General features: G+C 34.5%; 2 protein-coding genes across 3 annotated transcripts; one reads left to right on the top strand and one right to left on the bottom strand.

Annotated features, from left to right (window-relative positions):
* Positions 1-7,101: 7,101 nt before the first annotated feature.
* Positions 7,102-16,684, bottom strand: LOC125865264 (coatomer subunit beta-1-like). 2 transcript variants are annotated; one of them, XM_049545477.1, is made up of 6 exons: positions 16,482-16,684; positions 11,761-13,828; positions 9,499-10,008; positions 8,792-8,877; positions 7,818-8,061; positions 7,102-7,414 (listed from the first exon to the last, which is right to left on the bottom strand). In XM_049545477.1, exons 2-5 carry the CDS (start codon positions 13,807-13,809, stop codon positions 7,857-7,859), a joined length of 2,850 nt encoding a protein of 949 aa, XP_049401434.1. In that variant the 5' UTR covers positions 13,810-13,828; positions 16,482-16,684; the 3' UTR covers positions 7,102-7,414; positions 7,818-7,856. The 2 variants fall into 2 exon arrangements, with proteins under 2 accessions (XP_049401434.1, XP_049401426.1); XM_049545469.1 differs by having other exon boundaries at positions 11,761-13,861; positions 16,482-16,602.
* Positions 16,685-23,397: 6,713 nt separating this feature from the next.
* Positions 23,398-25,261, top strand: LOC125860029 (uncharacterized). The gene is made up of 6 exons (XM_049539924.1): positions 23,398-23,407; positions 23,546-23,598; positions 24,393-24,466; positions 24,708-24,791; positions 25,031-25,076; positions 25,187-25,261. The coding sequence occupies exons 1-6, from the start codon at positions 23,398-23,400 to the stop codon at positions 25,259-25,261; spliced, it is 342 nt and encodes a 113-aa protein (XP_049395881.1).
* Positions 25,262-25,675: the final 414 nt, after the last annotated feature.

Genomic DNA, 25,675 nt, shown 5'->3' with positions numbered 1-25,675 from the left:
TGTTCATTTTTCATAAGATCTTTGGTTGTTATTCAAAAGGTTAGTACATGTATTGGACATTTAGAGGTGTAGATCCTATAGAGGCTAATGGAGTCGTTCAATAGGTCTTCACGGATGGACATGAAAAGTTTGAGGTAAAAATGTGTTAGTTGGCAATACTATATAAAATTCATTGACTTATATTAATACACGAAAATTTGAGATAATCTTGAATTTCTATATTGTGGCTCTAATATTCAGAAAAGGTCGTGTGGATCATGAATATGTTATGGGTTGTCACGGATGGACTCGTAAAATTTTAGGTAAAAAAGTTTGATAAGATTCAAAAAAATCATAGACTAATTGTGAGTATACGAAAAGGTTTCCCAACTCATTACAGAGGTTCTCATAATTTTGGGTGCTTCGGGTGCCATATCCATGGACTAATACACGCGAAAAATTGGGGAGTTTGGCGATTCTTAAAAAATGGCTTATAAATGCGGAAATGGAGTTGAAAAAATAATGTGAGTATACGTGAAGGTTCCCCAACTCATTACAGAGGTCCTCATAAAGTTTTTTGAGAAATTTTTATTGGGTGTTCCGGACACCAAATCTATAGGCTAATACACACAAAAAATCTGGAAATTTGAGCGATTCATAAAAAGGGCTAGTAAATGTGGAAATGGCGTTAAAAAAATAGTGTGAGTATACGTGAAGGTTCCACAACTCATTACAAAGGTCCTCATAAAATTTTTGAGAAATTTTTTTTGGGTGCTCCGGGTGATAGATTCATGGGCTAATTCGGGTGATTCTTAAAAAAGAGCTTGTAAATGCGAAAATGGGAGTTAAAAAATGGTGTGAGTATACGTAAAGGTTCTCCAACTTATTAATGAGATCCTCATAAGTTTTTTTGAGAAAAAAAATTGGGTGCATCTGGCGTCAGATCGATGGGCTAATACACACGAAAAATTGGGGAATTTGGGTGATTCATAAAAAAAGGCTTGTAAATGCGAAAATGAGCATTAAAATAATGGTGTGAGTATACGTGAAGGTTCCTTAACTCATTACGGAGGTCCTTATAATAAATTTTGAGAAAAAAATTTGGGTGCTCTGGGCTCCAGATCCATGGGCTAATGCACACGAAAAATCAGGGAGTTTGATTGATTCTTAAAAAAGGGCTTGTTAATGCAGAAAATGAGAGTTAAAAATGTGTGAGTATACGTGAAGGTTCCCTAACTCATTACGGAGGTCCTCTTAAAAAAATTTGAGAAAAAACTTTTGGGTCCTCCGGGCGCCAGATCCATGGGCTAATACACACAAAAAATCGAGAAATTTGGGTGATTCTTAAAAAAGGGCTTGTAAATAAAGAAATTGGCATTAAAAAAATAGTGTGAGTATACGTAAATGTTCCCCAACTCATTACGCAGGTCCTCATAAAGTATTTTGAGAAAGCAGTTTTGGGTGCTCCGGACGCCAGACTCATGGGCTAATACACATGAAAAATCGAGGAATTTAGGCGATTCTTAAAAAAAGGGCTTGCAAATGCGGAAATGTGCGTTAAAAAATGGTGTGTGTATACGTGAAGATTCCTTAACTCATTACGGAGGTCCTCATAATTTATTTTAAGAAAAATATTTGGGTGCTCCGGCCGCCAGATCCATGGGCTAATACACACGAAAAATTGGAAAATTTGGGGGATTCTTAAAAAAATGCTTGTAAATATGAAAATTGACGTTAAAAATGTTGTGAGTATATGTGAAGGTTCCACATCTCATTACAGAGGTCCTCATAAAGTTTTTTGAGAAAATATATTTGAGTGCTCTGAGCACCAGATCCATGGGTTAACACACGAAAATTTGGGGAATTTGGGTGATTCTTAAAAAGGACTTGTAAATGCGGAAATGAGCGTTAAAAAAATGATGTAATTATACGTGAAGGTTTCCCAAATCATTACAAAGGTCCTTATAAATTTTTTTGAGAAAAAAATTTCGGGTGCTTCGGGCGCCAGATCCATGGGCATTCACACGAAAAATTGGGAAATTTGGGCGATTCTTAAAAAATGACTTGTAAATGCGGAAATGAGCGTTAAAAAATGACATGTGTATACGTGAAAGTTCCCTAACTCATTACGAAGGTCTTCACAAAGTTTTTGAGAACACAATTTTGGGCTCTGGGCTCCAGATCCATGGTCTAATACACACGAAAAATCGAGAAATTTATCCGATTCTTAAAAAAGAACTCGTAAATGCGGAAGTGAGAGTTAAAAATAGTGTGAGTTTATGTGAAAGTGCCCCAACTCATTACGAAGGTCCTCATAAAGATTTTTGAGAATTTTTTTTGGGTACTTTGGGCTCCAAATTCATGGACTTATACACACGAAAAATTTGGAAATTTGGGAGATTCTTACAAAAAGGCATGTAAATACGAAAATGAGCGTTATAAAAATGATGTGAGTATACGTGAATGTTCCCCGTTTCATTACAGAGGTCCACATAAAGGTTTTTGAGATAAAAAATTTTGGTGCTCAGAGCGCCAGATTCATGGGCTAATACACACGAAAAATCGATAAATTTGAGTGATTCTTAAAATGGGGCTTGTAAATGCGGAAATGAGGGTTAAAAAAATGGTGTGAGTATAGGTGAAGGTTCCCAACTCATTACGGAGGTCCTCATAAAGTTTTTTGAATAAAAAAATTGGGTGCTCTGGGCCCTAGATCCATGGGCTTTAACAAATGAAAAATTCGAAAATTTGGGCGATTATTCAAAAAGGGCTTGTAAATACGGAAATGGGTGTTAAAAATGGTGTGAGTATAGTGAAGGTTCTTAAACTCATTGCAGAGCTCCTCTTAGAGTTTTTTTTAGAAAAATTTTTGGGTGCTCTGGATGCAAGATCTGTGGGCTAATACATATGAAAAATCGTGGAATATGGGCAATTCTTAGAAAAGGGCTTGTAAATGCGGAAATGAGCGTTAAAAATGGTGTGAGTATATGTGAAGGCTCCCCAACTCATTACGGTGGTCCTCATAAAGTATTTTGAGAAAACAATTTTGGTGCTTGTGCCCCAAATCCATGGGCTAATACACACGAAAAATAGAGGAATTTGGGTGATTCTTAAAAAATGGCTTCTAAATGTGGAAATGGGCGTTACAAAAATGATGTGAGTATACGTGAAGATTCCCCAACTCATTACAGAGGTCCTCATAAAAAATTGTGGGTGCTCCGGACGCAAGATCTATGGGCTAATTATTAACACACGAAAAATTGGAGAATTTGGAGGATTCTTAAAAAAGGGCTTGTAAATACGGAAATAGAAGTTAAAAAATGGTGTAAGTATATGTGAAGGTTCCCCAACTCATTACGGAAGTCCTCATAAAGTTTTTTGAAAGAAAAAAAATTGGGTTCTTCGGGTGCTAGATCAATGGGCTAATACACACGAAAAATTGGGGAATTTAAGTGATTCTTAAAAAAGGACTTGTAAATGCAGAATTGAGCATTAAAAATATGGTGTGATTATACGTGAAGGTTCCTTAACTCATTACGGAGGTCCTCATAATTTTTTTGCGAAAATACTTTTGGGTGATTTGGGCGCCAGATCCATGGACTAATACACACGAAAAATTGAGAATTTTGGGTGATTCTTAAAAACGAGATAATAAATGCGGAAATGGACGTTAAAAAAATGGTGTGAGTATACGTGAAGGTTCCCCAACTCACTACGGAGGTCCTCCTAAAGTTTTTTGAGAAATTTTTTTTTGGTGTTGCGGGCGCCAGATCCATGGTCTAATCCACACGAAAAATCAGAAAATTTTAGGCGATTTTTAAAAAAGGGATTGCAAATGCGGAAATGAGTGTTAAAAAAATGGTGTGAGTATACGAAGGTTCCCCAACTCATTACAAAATCCTCGTAAAGTTTTTTGAGATAAAAAAATTGGTGTTTCGGACGCCAGATTCATCGGCTAATACACAAAAAATTAGAGAATTTGGGCGATTCCTAAAACAAGGCTTGGAAATGCGGAAATGGACATTAAAAAATGGTGTGAGTATATGTGAAGGTTCCCCTATTCATTACGGAAATCCTCATTAAGTCTTTTAAGAATTTTTTTTTAGGTGATTCGAGCGCCAGATCTATGGGCTAATACACATAAAAATTGGGAATTTGAGCGATTCTTCAAAAAGGGCTAATAAATGTGGAAATGAACGTTAAAAAAATGGTGCGAGTACACGTGAAGGTTCCCCAACTCATTACGAAGGTTCTCATAAAGTTTTTTGAGAAAAAAAATTGGTACTCCGAACGCCACATCCATGGGCTAATACACACGAAAAATCTGAGAATTTGGGCAATTCTTAAAAAAGGGCTTGTAAATGCAGAAATGGGCGTTAAAAAAATAGTGTGAGTATACGTGAAGGTTCCCAACTTGAGGTCCTCATAATTTTTTTGAGAATTTTTTTTTGGTGATTCGGGAGCCAAATCCATGGGCTTAATACACACGAAAAATTGGGAAATTTGGGCGATTCTTAAAAAATGGCTAATAAATGCAAAAATGAGCATTAACAAAATGGTGTGAGTATACATGAAGGTTCCCCAACTCTTTACGGTGGTCCTCATAATTTTTTTGAAAAATATTTTTTGGGTGATTCGGGCACTAAATCCATGGGCTAATTACACACGAAAAAATGGGAAATTTGGGTTATTCTTAAAAAAGGGCTAATAAATGCAAAAATGGACATTAAAAAAATGGTGTGAGTATACGTGAAGGTTCCCCAACTCTTTATGGAGGTCCTCATAAAGTTTTTTGAGAAAAAAAAAATTGGTGCTCTGGGCGTCAGATCCATAGACTAATACACACGAAAAATCGTAGAATTAAGGTGATTCTTAAAAAAAGGATTGTAAATGCGGAAATGGACGTTAAAAAAATGGTGTGAGTATACGTGAAGATTCCCCATATCATTACGAAGGTCCTCTTAATTTTTTCAATTCTTTTTTTTTGGTGATTTAGGCTTCAGATCCATGGGCTAATACACACGAAAAATAAGGAAATTTGGGTGATTCTTAAAAAATGACTAATAAATGCGGAAATGAGCATTAAAAAAATGGTGTGAGTATACGTGAAGGTTCCCCAACTCATTACGGAGGTCCTCATAATTTTTTTGAGAATATTTTTTTGGGTGATTTGGGCGCCAAATCAATGGGCTAATACACACGAAAAATTAGGGAATTTGGGCTATTATTAATAAAGGGCTAATAAATGCGGAAATGGGCGTTAAAAAAATGGTGTGAGTATACGTGAAGGTTCCCCAACTCATTACGGATGTCCTCATAAAGTTTTTTAAGAAAAAAAAATTGGGTGCTCTGGGCGCCAGATCCATGGGCTAATACACACGAAAAATTGAGAAATTTGGGAGATTATTAGAAAAGGGCTTGTAAATGCGGAAATGAGCGTTAAAAATGGTGTGAGTGTACTGGAAGTTTCCTTAACTTATTACGGAGGTCCTCATGAAAAAATTTGAGAAAAAACTTTTGGATAGCATTAGGTGCCAGGTCAATGGGCTAATACACACAAAAAATCAGGAATTTTGGCGATTCTTAATAAAGGCTTGTAAATGCGGAAATGAGCGTTAAAAAAATGGTATGAGTATACGTGAAGGTTCCCTAACTCATTACGGAGGTCTTCATAAAGTTTTTTTTGAAAAAAAAATTGGGTGCTCCGGGCGCTAGATCCATGGGCATTACACACGAAAAATCGGAGAATTTGGGCGATTCTTAAAAAAGGGCTTGTAAATACGAAAATGTGCGTTAAAAATGGTGCGAATATATATGAAGGTTTACCAACTCATTACGGAGGTCCTCATAAAATTTTTTGAGAAAAAAATTTGGGTGCTCCTGCGCTAGATCCATGGGCTAATAATACACACGAAAAATCAAGAAATTTGGGCAATTGTTAAAAAAAGGGTTTGTAAATGCAGAAATGCGTGTTAAAAAAATCATGTGAGTATACATGAAGGTTCTCCAACATATTACGGAGGTTCTCATAAAGTGTTTTGAGAAAAAAAATCAATTTTTTCGAGCGCCAGATCCATGGACTAATACACACAAAAAGTTAAAATAATATTGAATTCTTATTTTGTGGCCCCAAAACTCTAAAAAAGATTGTCATGGATGGACCCATAAAATTTGAGGCAAAGAAGTATGGTTCAACAATACAACATAAAAATTGTGGTCTAACACATACGAAAAGTCGAGATAATTTTGAACTTCTATTTTTTGGCTCCAAAATTCCAAAAAAAAAAAACGTATATCATCATATATGGATGGACCCATAAAATTTGAGGTCACATAGTATGGGTTGGCAATACTCTAAAAAACTAATAGCTTAATATACACGAAAAATACATATAATCTTGAATTCCTATTTTTTGGCTCCAAAATTTCAAAAAATAGTGGTGTGGATCATGAATAGGCTATGAGAATCGTTCAATAGGTCGTCACGGATGGACCCATAAAATTTAAGGTTAAAAAGTTTGGGTTAACTATAGTCTAATAAATTCATAAACTAATACACATGAAAAGTAGAGATAATTTTGAATTCATATTTTATGGCTCCAAAATTCAAAAAGAAAAAGTGGCATGGATCCTGAATAAGCATGGGAATCGAGAAACTCAACGCCACTATTCTTGAACAACTTGAAGCTGTGCCTTCTTTTCGCACTATTACGAATATGAAAATAATGGTCAAAATCTGATTCAATTGGCAACTGGTCGTCTCGAATGGACCCAAAAGAATTTAGGTCAAGAAAGTTGTGTTAGCAATACTCTAAAAAAATTCATAGACTAATAGTATACACACGAAAAGTCGAGATAATCTTGAATACCTATTTGTGGCCCCAAAATTCCTAATAAGTAGGTCTTCACGGATGGATCCATAAAATATGAGCTTGGTACAACAATACTCCAAAAATATCATGGACTAATACATATGAAAAGTGGAGATAACCTTAAATTCCTATTCTGTGACCCCAAAATTGTAAAAAAAAATAAAAAATCATGGACATATACACAAACATGGAACAGAGCAAGAGAATGTGAAATAAGGAAACTAACTAACTGAAATTTCAATATATAATATGGCACTGGAAACTGAGTTGACTTTGTTTACACAAAAATGGAAATCAGGAATTGGAAGTTACAGAAAGTAACAGGCAAAGAGTGACTTGTACCAAATTCATTTAAATTACAACACACAGATAAAACAGCACTACTCTCTTGCAATTTCTCTACAAAAAAAATGTCCTCAAATAAGAGTAAAATGCTCGAATTTGGCGTATCCGAATCTAAAAGTGCAGTAATACAATTTCTACAGGTTTACTCAATAACCCCAGCACTCCTCCAAGCTACAAATGGGAGATGTGAAGGAGTCTCAGATTCATGTTTTAATAACCTGCAAACAGGGAAAACCGATTAGAGGGTACTCATAGAAGCCATCCACCTAGAAAACGACACTTATGTTAGTAAACAATGCGATGAGTTCCTAGTCAAACAAACTTGTTCAACAAATTGTTAACCAATTACTTCGACTGAGACTGATACAATTAACAACTCTGATCTGTGTCACATTAAAATGGTACCCAGGGAGTAAAGTTACCGAGTTCAAAAAAAAAAAAATGGTACCCAGGGAGTGATATCTAAAACACACTTCTAATATATAGGTATTTTGTATACGTTTCCGTGTGGTTTCCAGAAACTGCAGAAAAGCAAAGCCCACCTAAACTACCAATTCAATGGAAACATACGAGGCAAAGACAATTAAGTTGTAAAATGTCTTTAAAGATGAAGTAGGATACCATTGCTGTCTAGGAGAGGACCATAACAACACGATAAGATCAATTGCCTCCCTTCTGCTTGAGTGTTATTTTGTCTCCCAAGCTAAGAGCAATTCCTTGTGTTTTGCTTCTTATCCTAATATAACCACTCAGCTTACCATCTGATTGCTTTTCAATGCTCAAATTCACCAAAGCATCCTCTCCAAACACACTCTTTGCATAAAGATTAGCAGCAAGGAATCCACATTCATCTTCCAGAGCAGATCTGGAATTATGTATGAAAGCAAATACCGGAAAAGTTATACATTGATCAGCAGCCATGCACCACAAGGAAATAGGACTTAAATGACTTAAGCAACAAACAAGAAACATGTTACTTCTTTCTCTTGATAAATGAACTCACAGGTAACTCCAACATGCTACAAGGAACTTATAAATATATTTCGACACACAATTACACATGTGCACACATATATATGCAGAGATGTATACTAAATACTGCCTGACATATGCAGCGGGTGAAAACAAAAACTAACCTTAAAGCAATTGTGAACCTGAAACATCCATTTGAATATCTTCTAAATTTGGTGCAATTAATTTACATTCAACAAGTGTAGATGAAAAACTGTTACAATAAAGAAACTGATCTCGAGATGATAGAAAAAGAAACTAAGTAGTAACCCTCAATTAGAAGAGTACTAGACAAATCTAATTTGGAAAAAAGAATCTCATTTCTTGGTCAGCACAATATGATTCTTGTAGATGAAGTTAAAAAAATTCTACGGAAGTAAAAAAACGAGGCTTGTTCCAACAGTTTGTGCAGCATCGCCATACAGTTAAACAAATGTTGTCTATGAAGAATATATACACACTCTACAATGTAGATTGTATTTGATATCAATAAAAACAAAATAAGAAATAAGAAAATGCAAATTAAAAAAAATCAAACAGCAATTTCCATAATATAGCACATAACAAGTGACCAGAGAACTCACGGTGCAGTCAGGCACTTCATGTTGGTTGATTTGATAATATGGTCAAGAAATCCTTTTTCATCTTGAATGACAGTGTTGACAGCAACCTGCAAAGTATAATATTAGCCTGAGGTGCTCATGGTTTTGATCAGACCACTTCAGTCTGGGCCATTCATCAGTGCATAAAATTATAATTCATGTGTCTGTTGCTCTGTTATTTTCACAGTAGGACACAGAACAGTCCACACAAGAGTCTAATAGACTCAAATGATGTACTTATTTTTATTTTATTTTTTATAACCGAGAAATCCGTCTATGACCCGCCCTTTGGACCAATCACAGCCTTCTAAACTCGGTGGATAATGGGCCTGCCCCTCTACCCTTTTCCACTTAAATGATGTACTTATTAAATCAAACAACTTCATTAAAAGATAAAGATTCAAGAACACACATCAAAGAAACATATTTTCTAGAGAATTATATCACCTTCGGACCACTAATTTCCTAAAAAAAATTGGTAAACCCACTCGTAACCCGAATTTTGAAGGCACCCAAAAAAACCCAGAAATCACGTGACATAATTCATCAAAACAAAAGAGGAAGACTTTGTCTCAATTTCTCCAACTCAAAGGAACAGTTCTTTTATGACATCAAAAGGATTAGAGAATTAGAAGCAGCAAAAAAAAAACTATCAAATGATTGTGAAAAAATAAAGAATGGCATTCTACCTTGTTTTCCCACTCAAATTCAGCCCACATAGTTCTAAAAGCAGCCTCACTGCAAACAGCAGGAGAGATGTAATCCATGATGTCAATATGGATATCATTGAGCACAACAACAGTTCGCTCAAGCACATTTGAAGACTCATAGACAATGTTACCAAAAATCACTCCAGTCTCTGTAGAAGACACCTTGATATTAGCTTTTATCTGCTTGCTTGACTCAGGAGCTAAAGTATAATTCTGTGGACGCTCAACGAGCTTAAGATCACCCATTGTTGCCAGTTCCAAACACAAATTCTGAAGTGTCTCTTTGGTTCGATTTATTACGGTAACATCTAGGACAATGTCATAGTGATGAACTGTTACATATGCTTCAGCATAAACAGGATCACTAAATCCTGTAAGCTGCAGTACCCGGCTTAGCTTATTAGCATCATTCTCGTCCTTGACGAATTCTCCAGTGGCACGTTTCAAATCATCCTGGACTTCATCTTCCAACTCCAGTTGGCTCATTCCCTAGCATACATATATTTAGTTAGGACATGGAGAAGCAACTATTGCATTGATTCTAAGCACCAAGGGAGAAAAAAATGAATTAACTAGACAAACCCTCGCATGATTTAGAAACTACTGCACAAATTAGTTAAATAAGGAGAATGATAAAAATAACTTGAGCCATAAAGTAACATAGGTTCTTTTCAATTAAGACGAGGCATGGATAGTGAAGATTCATATAGCCGACTGTAACTTGTTTGGGATAGAGGAATAAGGTGTAATTAAGTTACAAGTCAAACATTCTTTAGTGGGAGGACAAATGGAGAAGGTGATAGGGATTGCATAGTGTGGACTAGAGCAAATGGTGTCTTCGTTATATTAATTTATAAAGAGCCTACATTTTGTATCCTACCCCTTTTTTTTATAGCAACAAAAAGTAATTGTCTTACACTTTTTAGCTGCACACGTAATACAATAACCTTAGGAACATGTGCAACCATACGACCTTCTCTTTAAGTCTTAACACCATCATTGTGGATGGAAAAGCTCGTGCTTTCCACAATCCACATGACCTAATTATCAACATTTTTGGGGCTCAAAGTCCATTCTCATTCATTCACAATTTTTGGAGAAACAAAACCCAATTGGCACCAAACCACCCCAAACCTCTAATATGTAGACAGATTTAAGACTGTAATATAGTAATAAGAGTTATTTGTCTATACAACCATATTTATGACATCTATTTTCTTTTTAATTTGTTACATAGAATGAAAATATTATTGAATTAGCTGGAAAACAAAACTATTTCATTTTAAATTGAATAAGACTCAAGAAACAACAAAAGGAATCTGTTTCATTATGAAACTTTTCTCCATTTTAATGGTGCTAGAAAGAAAGAAAAATGATACGGTATCAATTGCCAATGAGATCTTAAAGTCATGCATTTGACGTGAAATGTAGTCAATTACAACAGCATACCCAGTATAGTCCCACAAGTAGGGTCTAAGGGAGGGTGTACACAATCCTTACCCCTATCTTTGAGGGGTAACGAGGTTGTTTCTGATAGACCCTGGACTCAAGAAAACTGTTTCCCAGAATCGATTAGCATAATCTAAAACAAAAAACTCAGAAATTAGAGTTAGCGTGAATGCTCAATTTTTCTTACTTTCTATAGACAGGTCAGGTGAAAGGCAAGTTAAGTTATACTCCAGAAAGTGCTGTCAGTATTAGAAAGTCCAATTTTTGCACCACATATAAATTAGGGAAAGATTTCCAATTTACTCTATTGTTAAATTATAAAGACGCATCACACCTAATACATTCTTTTTTAAGAGTAACTTAATCATTTTTTTTACTCCCCATGCTTAAAGAGACTCACCAAAACACACATGTATAACTCTAATTATTTGATTGAAATACTATCATGGAGATAAAAGTCAAAAACTAAGCCATGAAAACACTGAGAAACACCAGAAATAAACTACTTTTTTTTTCCTCGATGGGCAGAAATAACACCCAAGATCCCAGATGGGTATGTGGTTCGGCAAGGTGGAAAAATAAGACAAGATGAGAATGACCCATGTAGGGCCTGAACAAAAACAGAGTAAGGATTATGAATGCAAGATCAGACTGTTTGATATGCTGGTCAGTTAACAAAAGGTTTACTAATTAACATTTTCAGTAGATAGCAAGTGAAGTATAAGCAGGAACTAGAAAAGAGAACCTCCCGTATCCTCCAAACACATCATGTTTCAGATAGAAGTTTCTTACCCTCCTACTCTTCAAATGGTAGAAATCAATGAGGTCATCTGGCTGGGAGTGAGAAATTTGTGCCTTTGCTTTGATCTCCTCTGTCTCTCGTAGTTGTTTATCAGAAAGCATATTAACAAAACTCTCGCGACAAGAGCTCAACCAGATCTTCCTAACCTCGTTGCCCGTATTACAGAGCAATCTTATGCAAAGAACTATTCTGTCATGAGAATCATTGTCCATTGGGTGAGGAAGAACATGAGACTGTCCTAGCTGTATCATTGAGACCATGATCAGTAATGCATTTGTTGTTGCTTTGTTCACTTCAAGTTTTGATGGTTGAACTTCTTCCAGCCTCAGAACGAGCTTAGTTAGTGTACAAGCAACAACTGCTCCCAGGAAGAAATCACCAGTGAGAAGAAGGGATCTCAAGTTTCCAGTGGTTAAAGATCCTTGAACAACTGTCGGGGGAGAGAAAGCAGTTTCAGATGCAGCACTTTGAGTAGCATATGTCCCATCAGCAAGTACAGCTGGTCTTCTAGATGACAAAGTAGTAATGGAGTTTGCTTGCTGAGTCTTTTTTGAAGAATCAGCAGCTTCACTTTCCTCAGAAACTGAGTAAAATGGTAGGTCTCCGAGGCACTGCTTGATAGTTGCGATGCCACTCTCAACTTCAGAGAGAGATAGACAATACTCTCCAATGATCCAAAGGGCACAGGAGGAAACACGTGCTGCTCGAATTTGGTAGAAAGTGTCTAGTAACCTTGTCACAATGGAAACCCTTAATTTTGGGTTTGTTTCAATAATCTCCCGGACAAAAACGACCACATCAATTGCTGAAGCAACGTTGCTGTCGCTCAAGAAGTCCATCAATAGATGGACCACAGTGCTTGCCACTTCTGGGAACTTTATGGCACATGAATGAATGGCTTGGATGAGCATTTGGCGGTACTCACCATTTTTCTCAAGCTCACCACTTTGAGTTTTCACAACTTCTTTCTTCAGTGTGAGAACAACCTCATTGATATTCCTGGGAGTGATCAATTCAAGAACAATGTCAAGTGTTTTTCTACGGATATCAAGGTTCGGGCTGGAAAGTGCTCTAAGGACATCCATTATCATATCAACCATGACATCTTTATGCGAAGATTTCAATTCATTCAGTCGATCAAGCACAATAAGCTTAACATTGTTGTCACTTTGAGATTGAAGAAGTTGACAATAGGTGTTGGCTGCAGCTCTTATAGCACTTGGGGCAGAAGATAAAGAAACAAGAGTTCCAGCACATTCATATGTAACAGCAGCAGAAGGGGCAGTTAACAATGATATAATAATTTTGATATACCTCCCTTTCTCCGCTTTGTTTGTCCTGCAAACTTTTCGAATCAAATCCAATACAACCATCTGAAGTAACTCGCCCCAATCAGAGACTCTATCAACATGAGTCAAGAGGTAATTGATGGCACGCTCCTGAGCACATTGGAAGAGCATCAGAAACGCATTCCTCTTAGCCGATGGATCCTGCTCAGTGGTTAGGACATTCTCAATCTTCTCTGGTGCGTCTACCAGGAGCTGCTCACCATGTGGGAGCTTGTAAACGGACATCACAGCAAGAACTGCATTCCTCCTCACATATGGATGTCGGTGCTCCAAGTTGTTCATAATTGATGGAATTAGAGGTTCAATTATATCAACCTCATTCAGCCTGCAAAGAAATCTCAACGTAGCTCCACGAAGGTACTCATTGGGATGCTGCAAATTATTCCTCAAGTTCTGGCAGATTAGGATCATCTCGGGCAGCACACGCCCCTTAGAATCTGTTTTCTCAATGATCTCCAAATACAAAAGTAACAGTTTTTGAATTGTGTGATCCTCAGAAGGCAAGACATATCTAATAATAGTGATAAAGAGCTGAGGTAGGGTTTCTCCATTCAATAAAAGCATAACGGCTTTCTTCATAGCCTCAATCTTGGCGGGGATATCATTTCCTTCAAGTGCTTCTTTGATCTCATTGGCAAGAGCGGGTGTACCCTTATCAAAATGTATCAGCAATGAGCAGGACTTCTCCATTTTATTCTAGTCACCTTACCTGAAATTAATGTATCTTCTCATAAATTTCGACCTGACAATATTTAAAGTTACAAAAGAAGGAATAAAGTCATAAGGATCAAGAAAAGGAGTCCTGGTTTTCTTCTATTGCGCCAGTTAAATTACTACAATTGATGTTCTATGGAAACAACGAATGCTACATCAACTCTGTGAATGCATCTATTTTACAAGGAGATCAAATATCACAATACCTCTGAAAGACTGGGAAAAAAGCACGAAATGAACTGCAAGATAATTAAACTCTTAGGGGTCATTTGGTGTGAGGGATAAAAATAAATAGTCCTGGGATAAAAAAAAAAATAGTCTAGGGATAGTGTCTTGTTTGGTAGCCAAGTTAGGGATAACTTATCACACCATTTTTACCATAGTGATGGGATAAGTATCCCATATACATGGTGGGATAACTTATCCCGGGATAAATAATCATGGGATAACTTATTCCCAACCAAACGACCCCTTAGTGATGCTCGTTTGATTCTTCAGCAATATAAGGAACGGACACCCTAATACCAGATTCAATCTTATTACAAGCCAGAATCCAGATCAATACTAAATTACATTATTGAAGTGGAGAACACAACAAAAATGTGATATTGAAATTTAAAAATTACCGAGTTTTTGTTGATACATAATGGTGCACATTAACAATTTGACCAAAAGAAAAGTAGGGTACGGGGTAAAGCTACTATAAAAAGATAAAGTAAACGATAAAATAGGATTATTAAATAACAAGTAAAAACAAAATGAAAAAAAAAAAGAAGAATATAATGACGCAATCACACCAAATCACTCGTTACACAAAATGGGACTTTTCTTTGTTACCTAAGAGTAAATTTAACGATACGATACAATAAACCTTAAGTAACAATCAAAATAAGCATTATATTTAAACTAACAACATAATACAACAGCATAGGTAACAACCTTCCAAACAAGCTGGAAGAAACACACTGCATTTTTTATTCAACCACCTAATTTAGATCCACAAATTGATCAAAATAGCATAATGAACAAGACATCTAACCTTAAACCATCAAATATATTAAGTTAGACGCCAACCCAATACGCACAGCACAGATACAAGATGGCCCAGGTAAAGAAATCGAGAAAAGAGCAGACTGGGAAGAAAATTTTAATGTGTGGTGACAACCCAATAAGCAAAGCACAGATACAAGCGGACCCAGATAGAGAAGTCAAGCAAAGAGCAGAACTAGGATGAAAATTTTAATGTTTGTTTGTCAACCCAGTAAGCAAGCATGGATACAAGATGACCCAGATAGAGAAATCGAGCAAAGAACAGAAGTAGAACAAAAATTAATGTTTGATGTCAACCCAACAAGCACACCACAGATACAAGGGTACCCATACAGAGAAATTGAGCAAATAACACAACTAGGACTAAAAATCAGTTGTACACATACTATAAATCGATCAAACTAGCATGACTGAACGAGCCATTTAGCCCTAAGCCATCAAATTCCTAAAGTTTAACGCCAACCCAATAGGCAAATCACAGATGCAAAATGACCCGGATATAGAAATAATACAAAAAACAGAACTAGGACAAAAATTAAAGTTTGACGTCAAACCAACAAGTGAACCACAGATACAAGGGTACCCATATAGAGAAATCGAATAATCAACACAAATAGGACGAAAATCAGTTGCAGCATAACTGAATTAGACATTTAGGCATACGCCATCAAAATCCTAAAGTTCAACACCAACCCAATATGCAAATCACAGATACAAGATGACCCAGATAGAGAAATAGAGCAAAGAACAGAACTACGACAAAAATTAAAGTTTGATGTCAACCCAACAAGCAAACCACAGATACAAGGGTAGCCATATAGAGAAATCGAACAAATAACACAACTAGGATGAAAATCAGTTGTACACACAATATAAAATCGATCAACTAGCATAACTGAACAACACATTTAGCCCTAAACCATCAAATTCCTAAAGTTCGACGTCAACCCATTAAGCAAATCACAGATACAAGATGACCCAGATAGAGAAATCATGCAATAAACAGAACTAGGACACAAAAATTAAAATTTGATGTCAACCCAACAAGCAAAGCACAGATACAAGATGACCCAGATACAGAAATAGCGCAACAAACAGTCCTAGAACGAAAAATTTAAAATTTGAGGTTAATCTAAAAGGCAGAGCACAGATACAAGATGACCCAGATAGAGAAATCAAACAAACAACACAACTACTATAAAAAAAAAAAAGCAGTTGTACATATAAGAGAAATCGATAGCTGAACCGAGACATTTAGCCCTAAACCATCAAATTCCTAAATTTTAACGCCAATTCAATACGCAAATCACAGATACAAGATGACCCAGATAGAGAAATCGAGCAACGAACAGAACTAGGACGAAAATTAGTTGTACACAAAAATCTAAATCGATCAAACTAGCATAACTGAACCGAGACATTTAGCCCTAAACCATCAAATTCCTAAAGTTTAACGCCAACCCAATACGCAAATCACAGATACAAGATGACCCAGATAGAGAAATCGAGCAACAAACACAACTAAGGACGAAAATCAATGGCGCACAGAAGAGAAAACTGATTAAACAGTAGAAGAAATTAAACAAGAACATACTCACCAGATCAATTCCAGCAAATGTTGGATCAGATTGAATCTTCAGAGGAGAAATTCGGTTGTAGGAACAAGAATTTGGTCTATACCCAGATCTGCAAGAACGAGAGAGAGAGAGAGAGTAGAGTGTGCTGTTTCTTAAGTTGTACGTTGTAACGAGCCTATAAAAAAACAACAAAATATAACAAAAGAAAAGTCAAATATGTTATCGAACTTCAATAAAAGATTTATTTATTCGTTCTTTAAAAGTTTGGTTTATATGTCATTTATGATTGAGAAATAGTTTAACATTAAATGATATAAATGAGTCAAAATTTTAAGAGATGTTTGATGTATAGGTCTTTTTTTCAAAATTTGACGGCATAGTTGAAAATGATTTAATTATTGACGTTGCTAAATTATAATTGATCATGTGTAGAAAATGATTCTATAAAACATAATTATTTTCAGTTAAGAAATAATGGCACGGATGAGTCTAGTCTCAAACGACAATGACATAAATAAATCAAATTTTAAATGGATTATATTGATGAATCTTTTCTCAAAGTTCAATGGTATAATTGAGTTTTTTTTCTGTAATAAACTATAAATGAAATAGTTAATAGCTTATTTTTGTTAGGAATAATGCACGTAAATGTATTTTTTAACTTGATTTGAGTTGATATCAATTCTTCAATTTTAAGTATGCACAAATAACACTTATATTAAATTGAACAATTAAACACACATATCTCCTCTGTTAATTTGTTGCATTGCATGTATGAGTGGCTATAGTCCTAACCAACTCAACTTTTTGAATATTTAATTTGATTTTTTTTTAAGTTCTATACCTTGGTGATTAGATCGACATGTTTTATGGGTGAAGTATGGATGGAGATAGTTGGGACATGTAAAAAGAAGATGTGTGTATGCACTAGTGAAGAGATGCCAGAGGCTGGTTATAAAGGTTACTAAGAGAGGCAGAGGTAGATTGAAAGAAAAATGTAGGGGTGGGGGGTTTGATAAGTTTGGGGGTGATAGAAAGGTGTGTAAGACATATATTAAGTTAGTAGGTAGTATAGTGTTGTCTTGCTTAAGGTGGTTGGTGTTTGCCGTTGTACTAGTTATATTACTATAGTTTGTTTTTTTATATCCATCATTATTTATTATTGTTTTTAACAATCTATCCTAGTATGTTGTTTATTGTCTTTTGATTATTGCATTATTTAGTTGATATTCCCTTCTGTTAGACTTTGCACTATTATCTTATGACTTGCTATATTTTCTTCTATATATTTGTAACTAGTGAATATGGTTATAAAAACATGAATGAACTTATAAAATTATAATATAATCAAGATCAAGTCAATTTTCAATTCAATATAAGTCACTTGAAAGAAGATTTTTGTATATGACCTTAAAAATTAAGCTTACATATACTTTTCATTTTTTAAGATAGGTAGCAATATCATCCTCTAAACATTAGAAACCTCAAATGTTTATTTATTCAACACTAATGTGAATATAAGAAGTTTGTTTTGAATTCAATAGCCATAATTCATTTGGTGTACTTAAAAGGATTAAAATTAATTGAAAAACTATCAAGTTTAATTTGTCACGTTAGTAAAAGTCTTTGTTAAACAAAATTCATTATTTAGGCAATATGTAGAGTGATTAAAATTAATTAAATGAACGGTTTGAAATGAAATGGAAAATCAATAACTCGTCAATTTTACCGTTTCATAAAAATGATAAGTTAATTGAATAGGTTCATCATCATCCTCCAATTTTACCATTTCATAAAACCAAATATTTGGCTTGTATGTGTTGTTTTATTATTGGTTGGATATTCTTACAAACATACATATATTATGCAAATCTTGATCAAAGAGAGATGTCACATCAACAGATCTATGTTTCTGTTTTATATATATATATATATATATATATATATATATATATATATAGGGTACTTAACCACGCTTCGCGCGATTATTAAAGAATTAATTTACTTCAATCAATCTTATATTCATTTTATTATCTACCTGTAACATTATTAGTTATTTTAATTATACTATGAAAACTCCTTGATTAATTTTTATATCTTTTTTATATTCTCCAATTAAGATAGTCTCAAAGTTAATTGTTATTTTCTTATATCCTCCATTTCACTTTAAATGGGTCATCTATACTACATTTACACTCGTTGTGATATTAAAAAAATCAAACATTTTCTATAATGAAATCCTACCCAAACAAAACTACATCTAAACTAAATATATTTAAGATAATTTTAAAGCAATGGAATAAATAAAAAAGAGAATTTCTATATAATAAATATTTGAATTAAATAAAATTACAAGTAACTAACATATTTACGAATTTTTTTTATTCTAGTTTCATGTATAAAATTAATTTAAATAATTATACAAAGTGCACTTTATTCTTTGATTCAAAAAATAAAAACTCACACATATATGCATATAATAATATAATTCAATGGACCTGCAATTTTGTATGAGTCGACTCTAAACGGAACGAAAGAAAAAAGATATTTAAGATTAGGAGGTGAATATAGTACGGTATATCAACTATTACTGTTTCTTTCATTATTCAAAATAATAATGAGAGAACGTTATATTAATTTAGTAACCAAAAGGCGAGTACAACACAAAAGAAATTAACCAAAAAGACAAAATATTAATAAAAATCAGTAAAAAGTCATATAAATTGAGAATAAAAAAAATACTTTTGTTATTCTTTTGATCTTTTAATTAAAAAATAAGAGAAAATATAACAAAAATATAATTGATAAATTAATAAATTGAAAAGAATGTTCTTGAGCTGAGGGTCTCTTGGAAACAGCCTCTCTACCTCCACGAGGTAGTGGCAAGGTCTGCGTACTATTTACCCTCCCCAGACCCCACCTAGTGGGATTTCACTGGGTTGTTGTTGTTGTTGTAATAAATTGAAAAGAAGCAATTAAGGAAACGGAAGTGTATCATAAAGTTTTTATTTAAGTTACTTTAAATAAAATAAAAAACAACGTAACTTAATATTCTATATTTATTTTCTTACCTTTTAATGTTTATTATTTATTTACTATTTTTAGATTTTTCTTTCTCTTACTTTTTTCTTTTTATTCTTTCTACTTAATTTAATATTTTCCTCCTTTTATTTTGTAATTTGCCATCTCTATCTCCTTATTTTACTCCAATTATCACACTAAATTTACTCTTTACTTTTGAAAATAATAATTATAAATTCATATATTTTTTTCTAAATAACTCTCCATATCATTTAATAACCAATAGTCCTCATTGTTTGTAAATCAAAATGGTAGAAAGGAAGAATTGATACTTTGTAGTGGCCGTCATTTTTGAGATTCACAAATTGATTATCGATTTTTGATATGTTAAGCTCCTTTTATATTTTTTCTTAGATTTTGTAATAATTTTGTACAACTAATGTTTCTTTTAATACAATAATACAACGCAGAGTTCGTCTTAAGCTTGTTGGCTTATATAAAAGGGTAATATGTGTGAGTGTGAGAGAGAGAGTTTTTATAAACTTTAATCTACAAAATAAATTTTTATTATTGATGACTTTACTTTCAAAACTTTGATAAAAAAAACTCTAAGTAAGAATTGAAGGATATGAGATTAAACCTTCTACCTACGCTAATTGAAAAGACTAATTAGTATTGAGTATAGACTAAGAGCAATTCTGTGTGGCACTTACTTGAACAAAAGAATTATTCATCGATATCGTAGCATCACCAAGCATCACATTATACACGTATTTCTTCTTTTTCACAGAAAAGAAAAAAATTCTACTTTAATTTATTATTCCAATATATATTATAATCCTACATATCTAAATAAATTTTGATAAAGAAATTAGATTATGACCTGAATAAGGAGATGAGAGTGATAATTCATCAAACAAGAATGACACATTATTTTAATGTCTTTGAAATCTATATCTAATTTAGTAATATTTATAAGGATTTTTTTTTTTTGTTGTTGTTAATGATGCAGTTATATTAACGTTACAATTGTTGAATTAATAGAGGATTAATGGAATAAGAATGTGGAATTTTATAAGTCTTATTTGCACATTAGTATTTATTAATGATTTACCGTTAGAAATATGAAAGTTTTTTGTACAGATAATTAAGGGTAGTTGAAATTTATTTAGCAAACAAATGTCAATTTTTGATAGTGGGCGATAATACAAAAACTGTTACATGGGCTTTATTGCAGAGATTGCTCGAGTGCTATATTTACTATGAGACATTTATTAATTAATAGGTTAATAGCAGATTTCCCATTAAAAATGAAATTAAAATTGAGAAAAATGTCAAATGAAGGAGAAAAAAGATAAATGCAATTGTTGATCATAGAGAGATACTACATCAGCTAGCTTACATTTAGGGTGTGTTTGGTATGAAGGAAAACATTTTCCAATATGCTCCTAGATGTTTTGATGATCTCCTCACAAGTGCAGGGACCTGGTACTCTGCAGAGTATGAATACTCGTCCAATTGTAAAAGTGATGTACAGCTGTAAAAACTGTCCGTGTCAGGGAGTTGGTGAAGCTGCAGAGTACTTCACCAATCAGAAGCGACGAGGTTGTTTGTATGTTTGGTAATAACTCTTCATAGTATATATAAAACAACAAACAACATTACTCACTCGTTCATTCAAAGAGAGAGATATTTTCAAGCTTCAACAACAACAAAGGACCTGATAGAAGTGTTTCTATTGCTTTCTGTAACAGCTGTAATTGTTTGCTTGTAATAGTTCTTATATTGTAGGATTAGTTTCACTTGTGAAAGAAACTTTTCAAACTTGTGTGAATCATTGTAAGAACTAGGTTAAGGGTAACTTAGCTTCTTACTCTAAAAGTCTATATTAATCGGTTAGAATTAGTATAGTGGGCAGTGTTGTGTATCTGCTCTGGCTTAGCTAAGTGATATGAGGTATTGCTTAGTGTGGAGATTAGCAGACTAATCTCATTTTGTAAACTTGCTTTTACTTTTGCTTGGAGAAGATTAGTGAAAGCAGTTTGAAAAGTCCTGGCAGGCCAGGTCGTGGATTTACTCCCTTGAGCAAGGAGGTTTCCACGTAAATTTGTTGGTGTAAACTTTACTTTCAGTATTTACTTTACTGTCTGTTATTGTTACTGCGTTGAGGACCTGGTCCCATCTATATTCGTGGACGCATACATTCCAACAGTAAAGAATTCAAGTATTCAAGTTCAAGAACGATAAAGATTAAGACCATCGGATTCAAGAACAAGCTCGAAGCCCTTGAATTCAAGTAAAAGTCAAGATCAAGATAAAGTTCAAGTTCATCGAAAATTCAAGAATAAGCTTTAAATCCCTTGAATTCAAAATCAAGTTCAAGACAAATTTAGCATCAAGCTCAGGAGCCCTTGAATCTATATTTAAAAAGGCAAATTCAGAGGAATCATAGAGATTGTAACACTCGCACTTTGAAATAATAAATATGATTGTTGTGATACTTTTTCGTTCTTGATTATTGTTTTCTGGACGCGGATTTTATTGTCTACAAATTGTGGCACGCCCAATGGTACAATTTCTACCTCTTATCTCAACTTTTCACACATCAAAGAATATCGAGTTGACTTCCATGAAGATCAATTCTCAATCAATTGGGTCTAAGGCCACTAGCTCCAATTCTCTGCTGAAGTTGAAGGAATTCTTGGTGTTATCTTTGCATGTTTCAGAGCTGTTATGATGAGCAAGACTCCTACATTAGGACAACAAACACTTCAAGTGTCGTCCGCATCAACTCCTGTTTTTGGTTCTTTGACTCCAAAAGGATCAAGTTCCTCTACGAATGCTTTAGAAGAAGGAAGCAATGTTGCTGGAAGAATCAAGAAGACCTTGGCTCTACTTGAGCAATCTGGTTCCAAGAACTCTACCACAAAGGAGAACTATTATTCAACCAATGAATCCTCTCCACATACATCATGTAATCAACCACCAATTACAATAGTGTGAATAAATAGATCCAGAGAAAAGCTACGAAACCCGGTTACATGCAGATTATTGCCCCCAATCGTAACCAGATCTTACGATAACGAGCTTCATTAGCATGTTGTATTTACCAATGCTCTTAGAAGACTCTACCCTGATAAGATGTGATCCTCGAACTTGAACTATAAGATGATCTGGAAACTTCAATCCGTCTCTTAAAAAAAGAGAAGCAAATTACGTGAACAAGAGAAATACATTGATTACTGTTAAGCAACAACAAGGGACTGACAGGTGCAAATTTATTTCCCGAAATCAGAGCGTCCAAAGTAGAACACATCCGATATATAGTATCCCCAAAATTTCCAAATTCAGATCAATTAGAATATCATAAACGTTCACTATAACAAAAGATGCTTTTAGTGGCATTTATTTAGTGGCAATAAGTAAATTGCCACTAATACATTATATTATCTATATACTATTCCCGGCATTTAAATTTTAGCCAGTAAAAGAAGTACTTTTAGTGAAAATTAAAAGTAAAAAGTAATAGAATGAAAATCAATTGTAATTTTTTTCACTTCCCCCAATTCCTTTTTACTTCGAATTTTCCTCCATCTTCCCCTTCAACGAAATCAGCACAGCGACGATGGAAATCAACACGATGGCGATGGAAATTCGCACAACTACAGTGGTGTTAGGCACACTGACAGTGTAATCCGGCACAACGATGGTGGAATCCGGCATATCGACGGTGGAATCCGGCACAATGGTGGTGGAGTTCAGCACAACGGTAGTGAAATTCAGCACATCGGTGCTATTGATGAGAATAAAGAGGAATCGAAGCCGCCGACGTCTCTTCACAAGCTCACTGTCAGCAGTCCGTATTCGTATAGGCAAATTCATCATCGCCATTGCATCATATTCGAACTGTACGACGATGGCGTTTGGTGACTACTAATATCCATTTTATTCAGTTGTTGGGTCATGTATGAGTGTATGTTCTAGAGTTTTATTTGAACTGATGCATGTGTTTCTATATCACACATCCTGATCTTGTGTCCAATAAAATTAGTGCAGAATTGCAGATAGCAATCAAATTAGCTATTGTGGAGTTCGGTTTTTGATTTCCTATTTGAAGGTAAACAACTAAACTTAGTAGTTAATTGAAACCTAATTCATTCATATAAAATTCAAATTTTCAGTTACTAGGCTAAATATTTTTGAGATCTCTGCATCCGAAGTCAGGCTAGTGAATCAATAGAGTGTACTTTTACATTTTTATGCCTTGAACTTGAGATTTTGTGCACTTATGCAAAATCTGATATTCACGTTCCTAATGTACCTACAAACAATTGTGGTGTTCGGGTTCAAAGTAGCACAAGTAGCAGTCTGTAGTTCCTTTTGTATCAACAACGTTGTCTACATTCTAATTAGTTTTGTTTGAGTGATGAGATTTGATTGAAACAAAGTGAGGATACGAGAACATATATCTCTTTAAGCTATGCAAATTTATTAAGTACTTAGTTCTGTTATATTTTTCAGTCAGGCAATTTTCAGAAGTCTCTGTATATCCTTATCTGTGAAATTGAATGTTCTTTATGAATGTATTTTTGTGTTTCTGTTCTTTGGGATTAGCAGACTGCGGCAATTGGTCATTTCTTTAAAGTTAAATGGAAATCAAGTTTTATCCGATTGCATAATAGACTACAAATAGTTTGGCTGCTGAAGTGCATTGTGGTCGACCTCCCTATTTTTGTTTTACCTTTAGTGATATATACTGAATATATGGGTGGTATGGCACTAGATAATAGACATTTTCTATTTCTTTTGTGGGAAGGACATGGTTTCTTTTTTAGCCCAACATGATGTTATGATGTATTGTTATCATGCTCCATGTTCTTTGTCTTTATTTTTCTCGTGGCTGTGCTGTAGGATTATATCTTCATGCTGCCACCGAGACAAAGCTTGTTGTGGACACTTCAAGAGGAGAAACATTGCGCATCAATGTAATGTTACTCCCACCTTGAGGCTGAGTGATGTAATTATCTGAGTTTTTGAGGTTTTGAATGTCTGAATGCTCAAAATCGTTTATTTTTACTCCCTTTTAGAACTTCAGTCTCTTCCACTATAGTACTGTATTGCTAGAAAACTTGGCTGATTTCTGAGAATTGGAAGAAGCTGATCTGGATTTCTGAGGCGGTTATTGCAAAAGACTGATTGTAACATTTATTTGATTTGACATTGCAGTTTGATATCACCTTTCCAGCAATTCCATGTTCAATTCTCAGTGTTGATGCCATGGATATCAGTGGAGAGCAACATCTTGACATTGTATGTGCAGCAAACAGGTTATATTGTCCAGTCACTAAGTTCCTAGTTTTCCCCAACCCCACGTGATTTCATTCTCTTGAATGCTAGTTCTGTGTATAGAGTTAGAATCCTTACATTGAGTTGTCAAGTTAAATGAGACTTGACCAGATAATCTCTGTGGAATAATCCTCCTCACCCCGTCTTTAGTTAATTATTGCTTTTCCTTTTAGTTCTTAACTTCAATTTTCAATGATTTTTAGGTATATGGCCTATATTATGGATACAAATGAAGAAGAGAGGGTGAAGGTATTGCTTTATTTATTACTTAAATTGGTATATTACCTCTTTTTTTGGGCTGGGATTGCGGACGAGCTTACGAGTGATTGTGTGTTTCTTGGTTGCCACTTCCTTTTCAGGGAATAACAGTTGAAGTAGGAAGAGCACCTTTTGGAATAGAGACGACGAGATTACAATTCTTGATGCCTTGGTAACCTTTTATCCTCATTCTATTTCTGGTTTACCTTGTACACGGGAGGAAAAGGTGTGAGTATTAAGTGACAAGTTTATGTGCACGAGAGGTGTTGTTTGTCCATGGTTTCGAATATCTATAGAAAGTTTTCCTTAATCTAAAGTTGTGAGTCTCTATACCATATTAGTGTTTTTGGTACCATCTATTTTCTATCATTTAACATTGTTGGAAGAAACAGTGTTTTAGTAAGGGAATGTCCTAGTGGTGACTGAAGTCGCATGTTCTTCCCATCTGTCCAAGCCTTGATGGACGGAATACACATTACATGTGTTGGTGGGAGGTAGTAGGTACCTTGTTTTATTAGCCTAGGTGTGTGCAAACTAGCCTGAACACCATAATTATTTTAAAAAAACACCACAATTAATGTTCCCATATC

Source organism: Solanum stenotomum, chromosome 1 (genome assembly GCF_019186545.1).
Source record: "Solanum stenotomum isolate F172 chromosome 1, ASM1918654v1, whole genome shotgun sequence".
In the NCBI taxonomy this organism is placed as follows: domain Eukaryota; kingdom Viridiplantae; phylum Streptophyta; class Magnoliopsida; order Solanales; family Solanaceae; genus Solanum; species Solanum stenotomum.
Note: the sequence above shows the minus strand (reverse complement) of the source record. Positions and strands in the feature narration are given on the sequence as shown.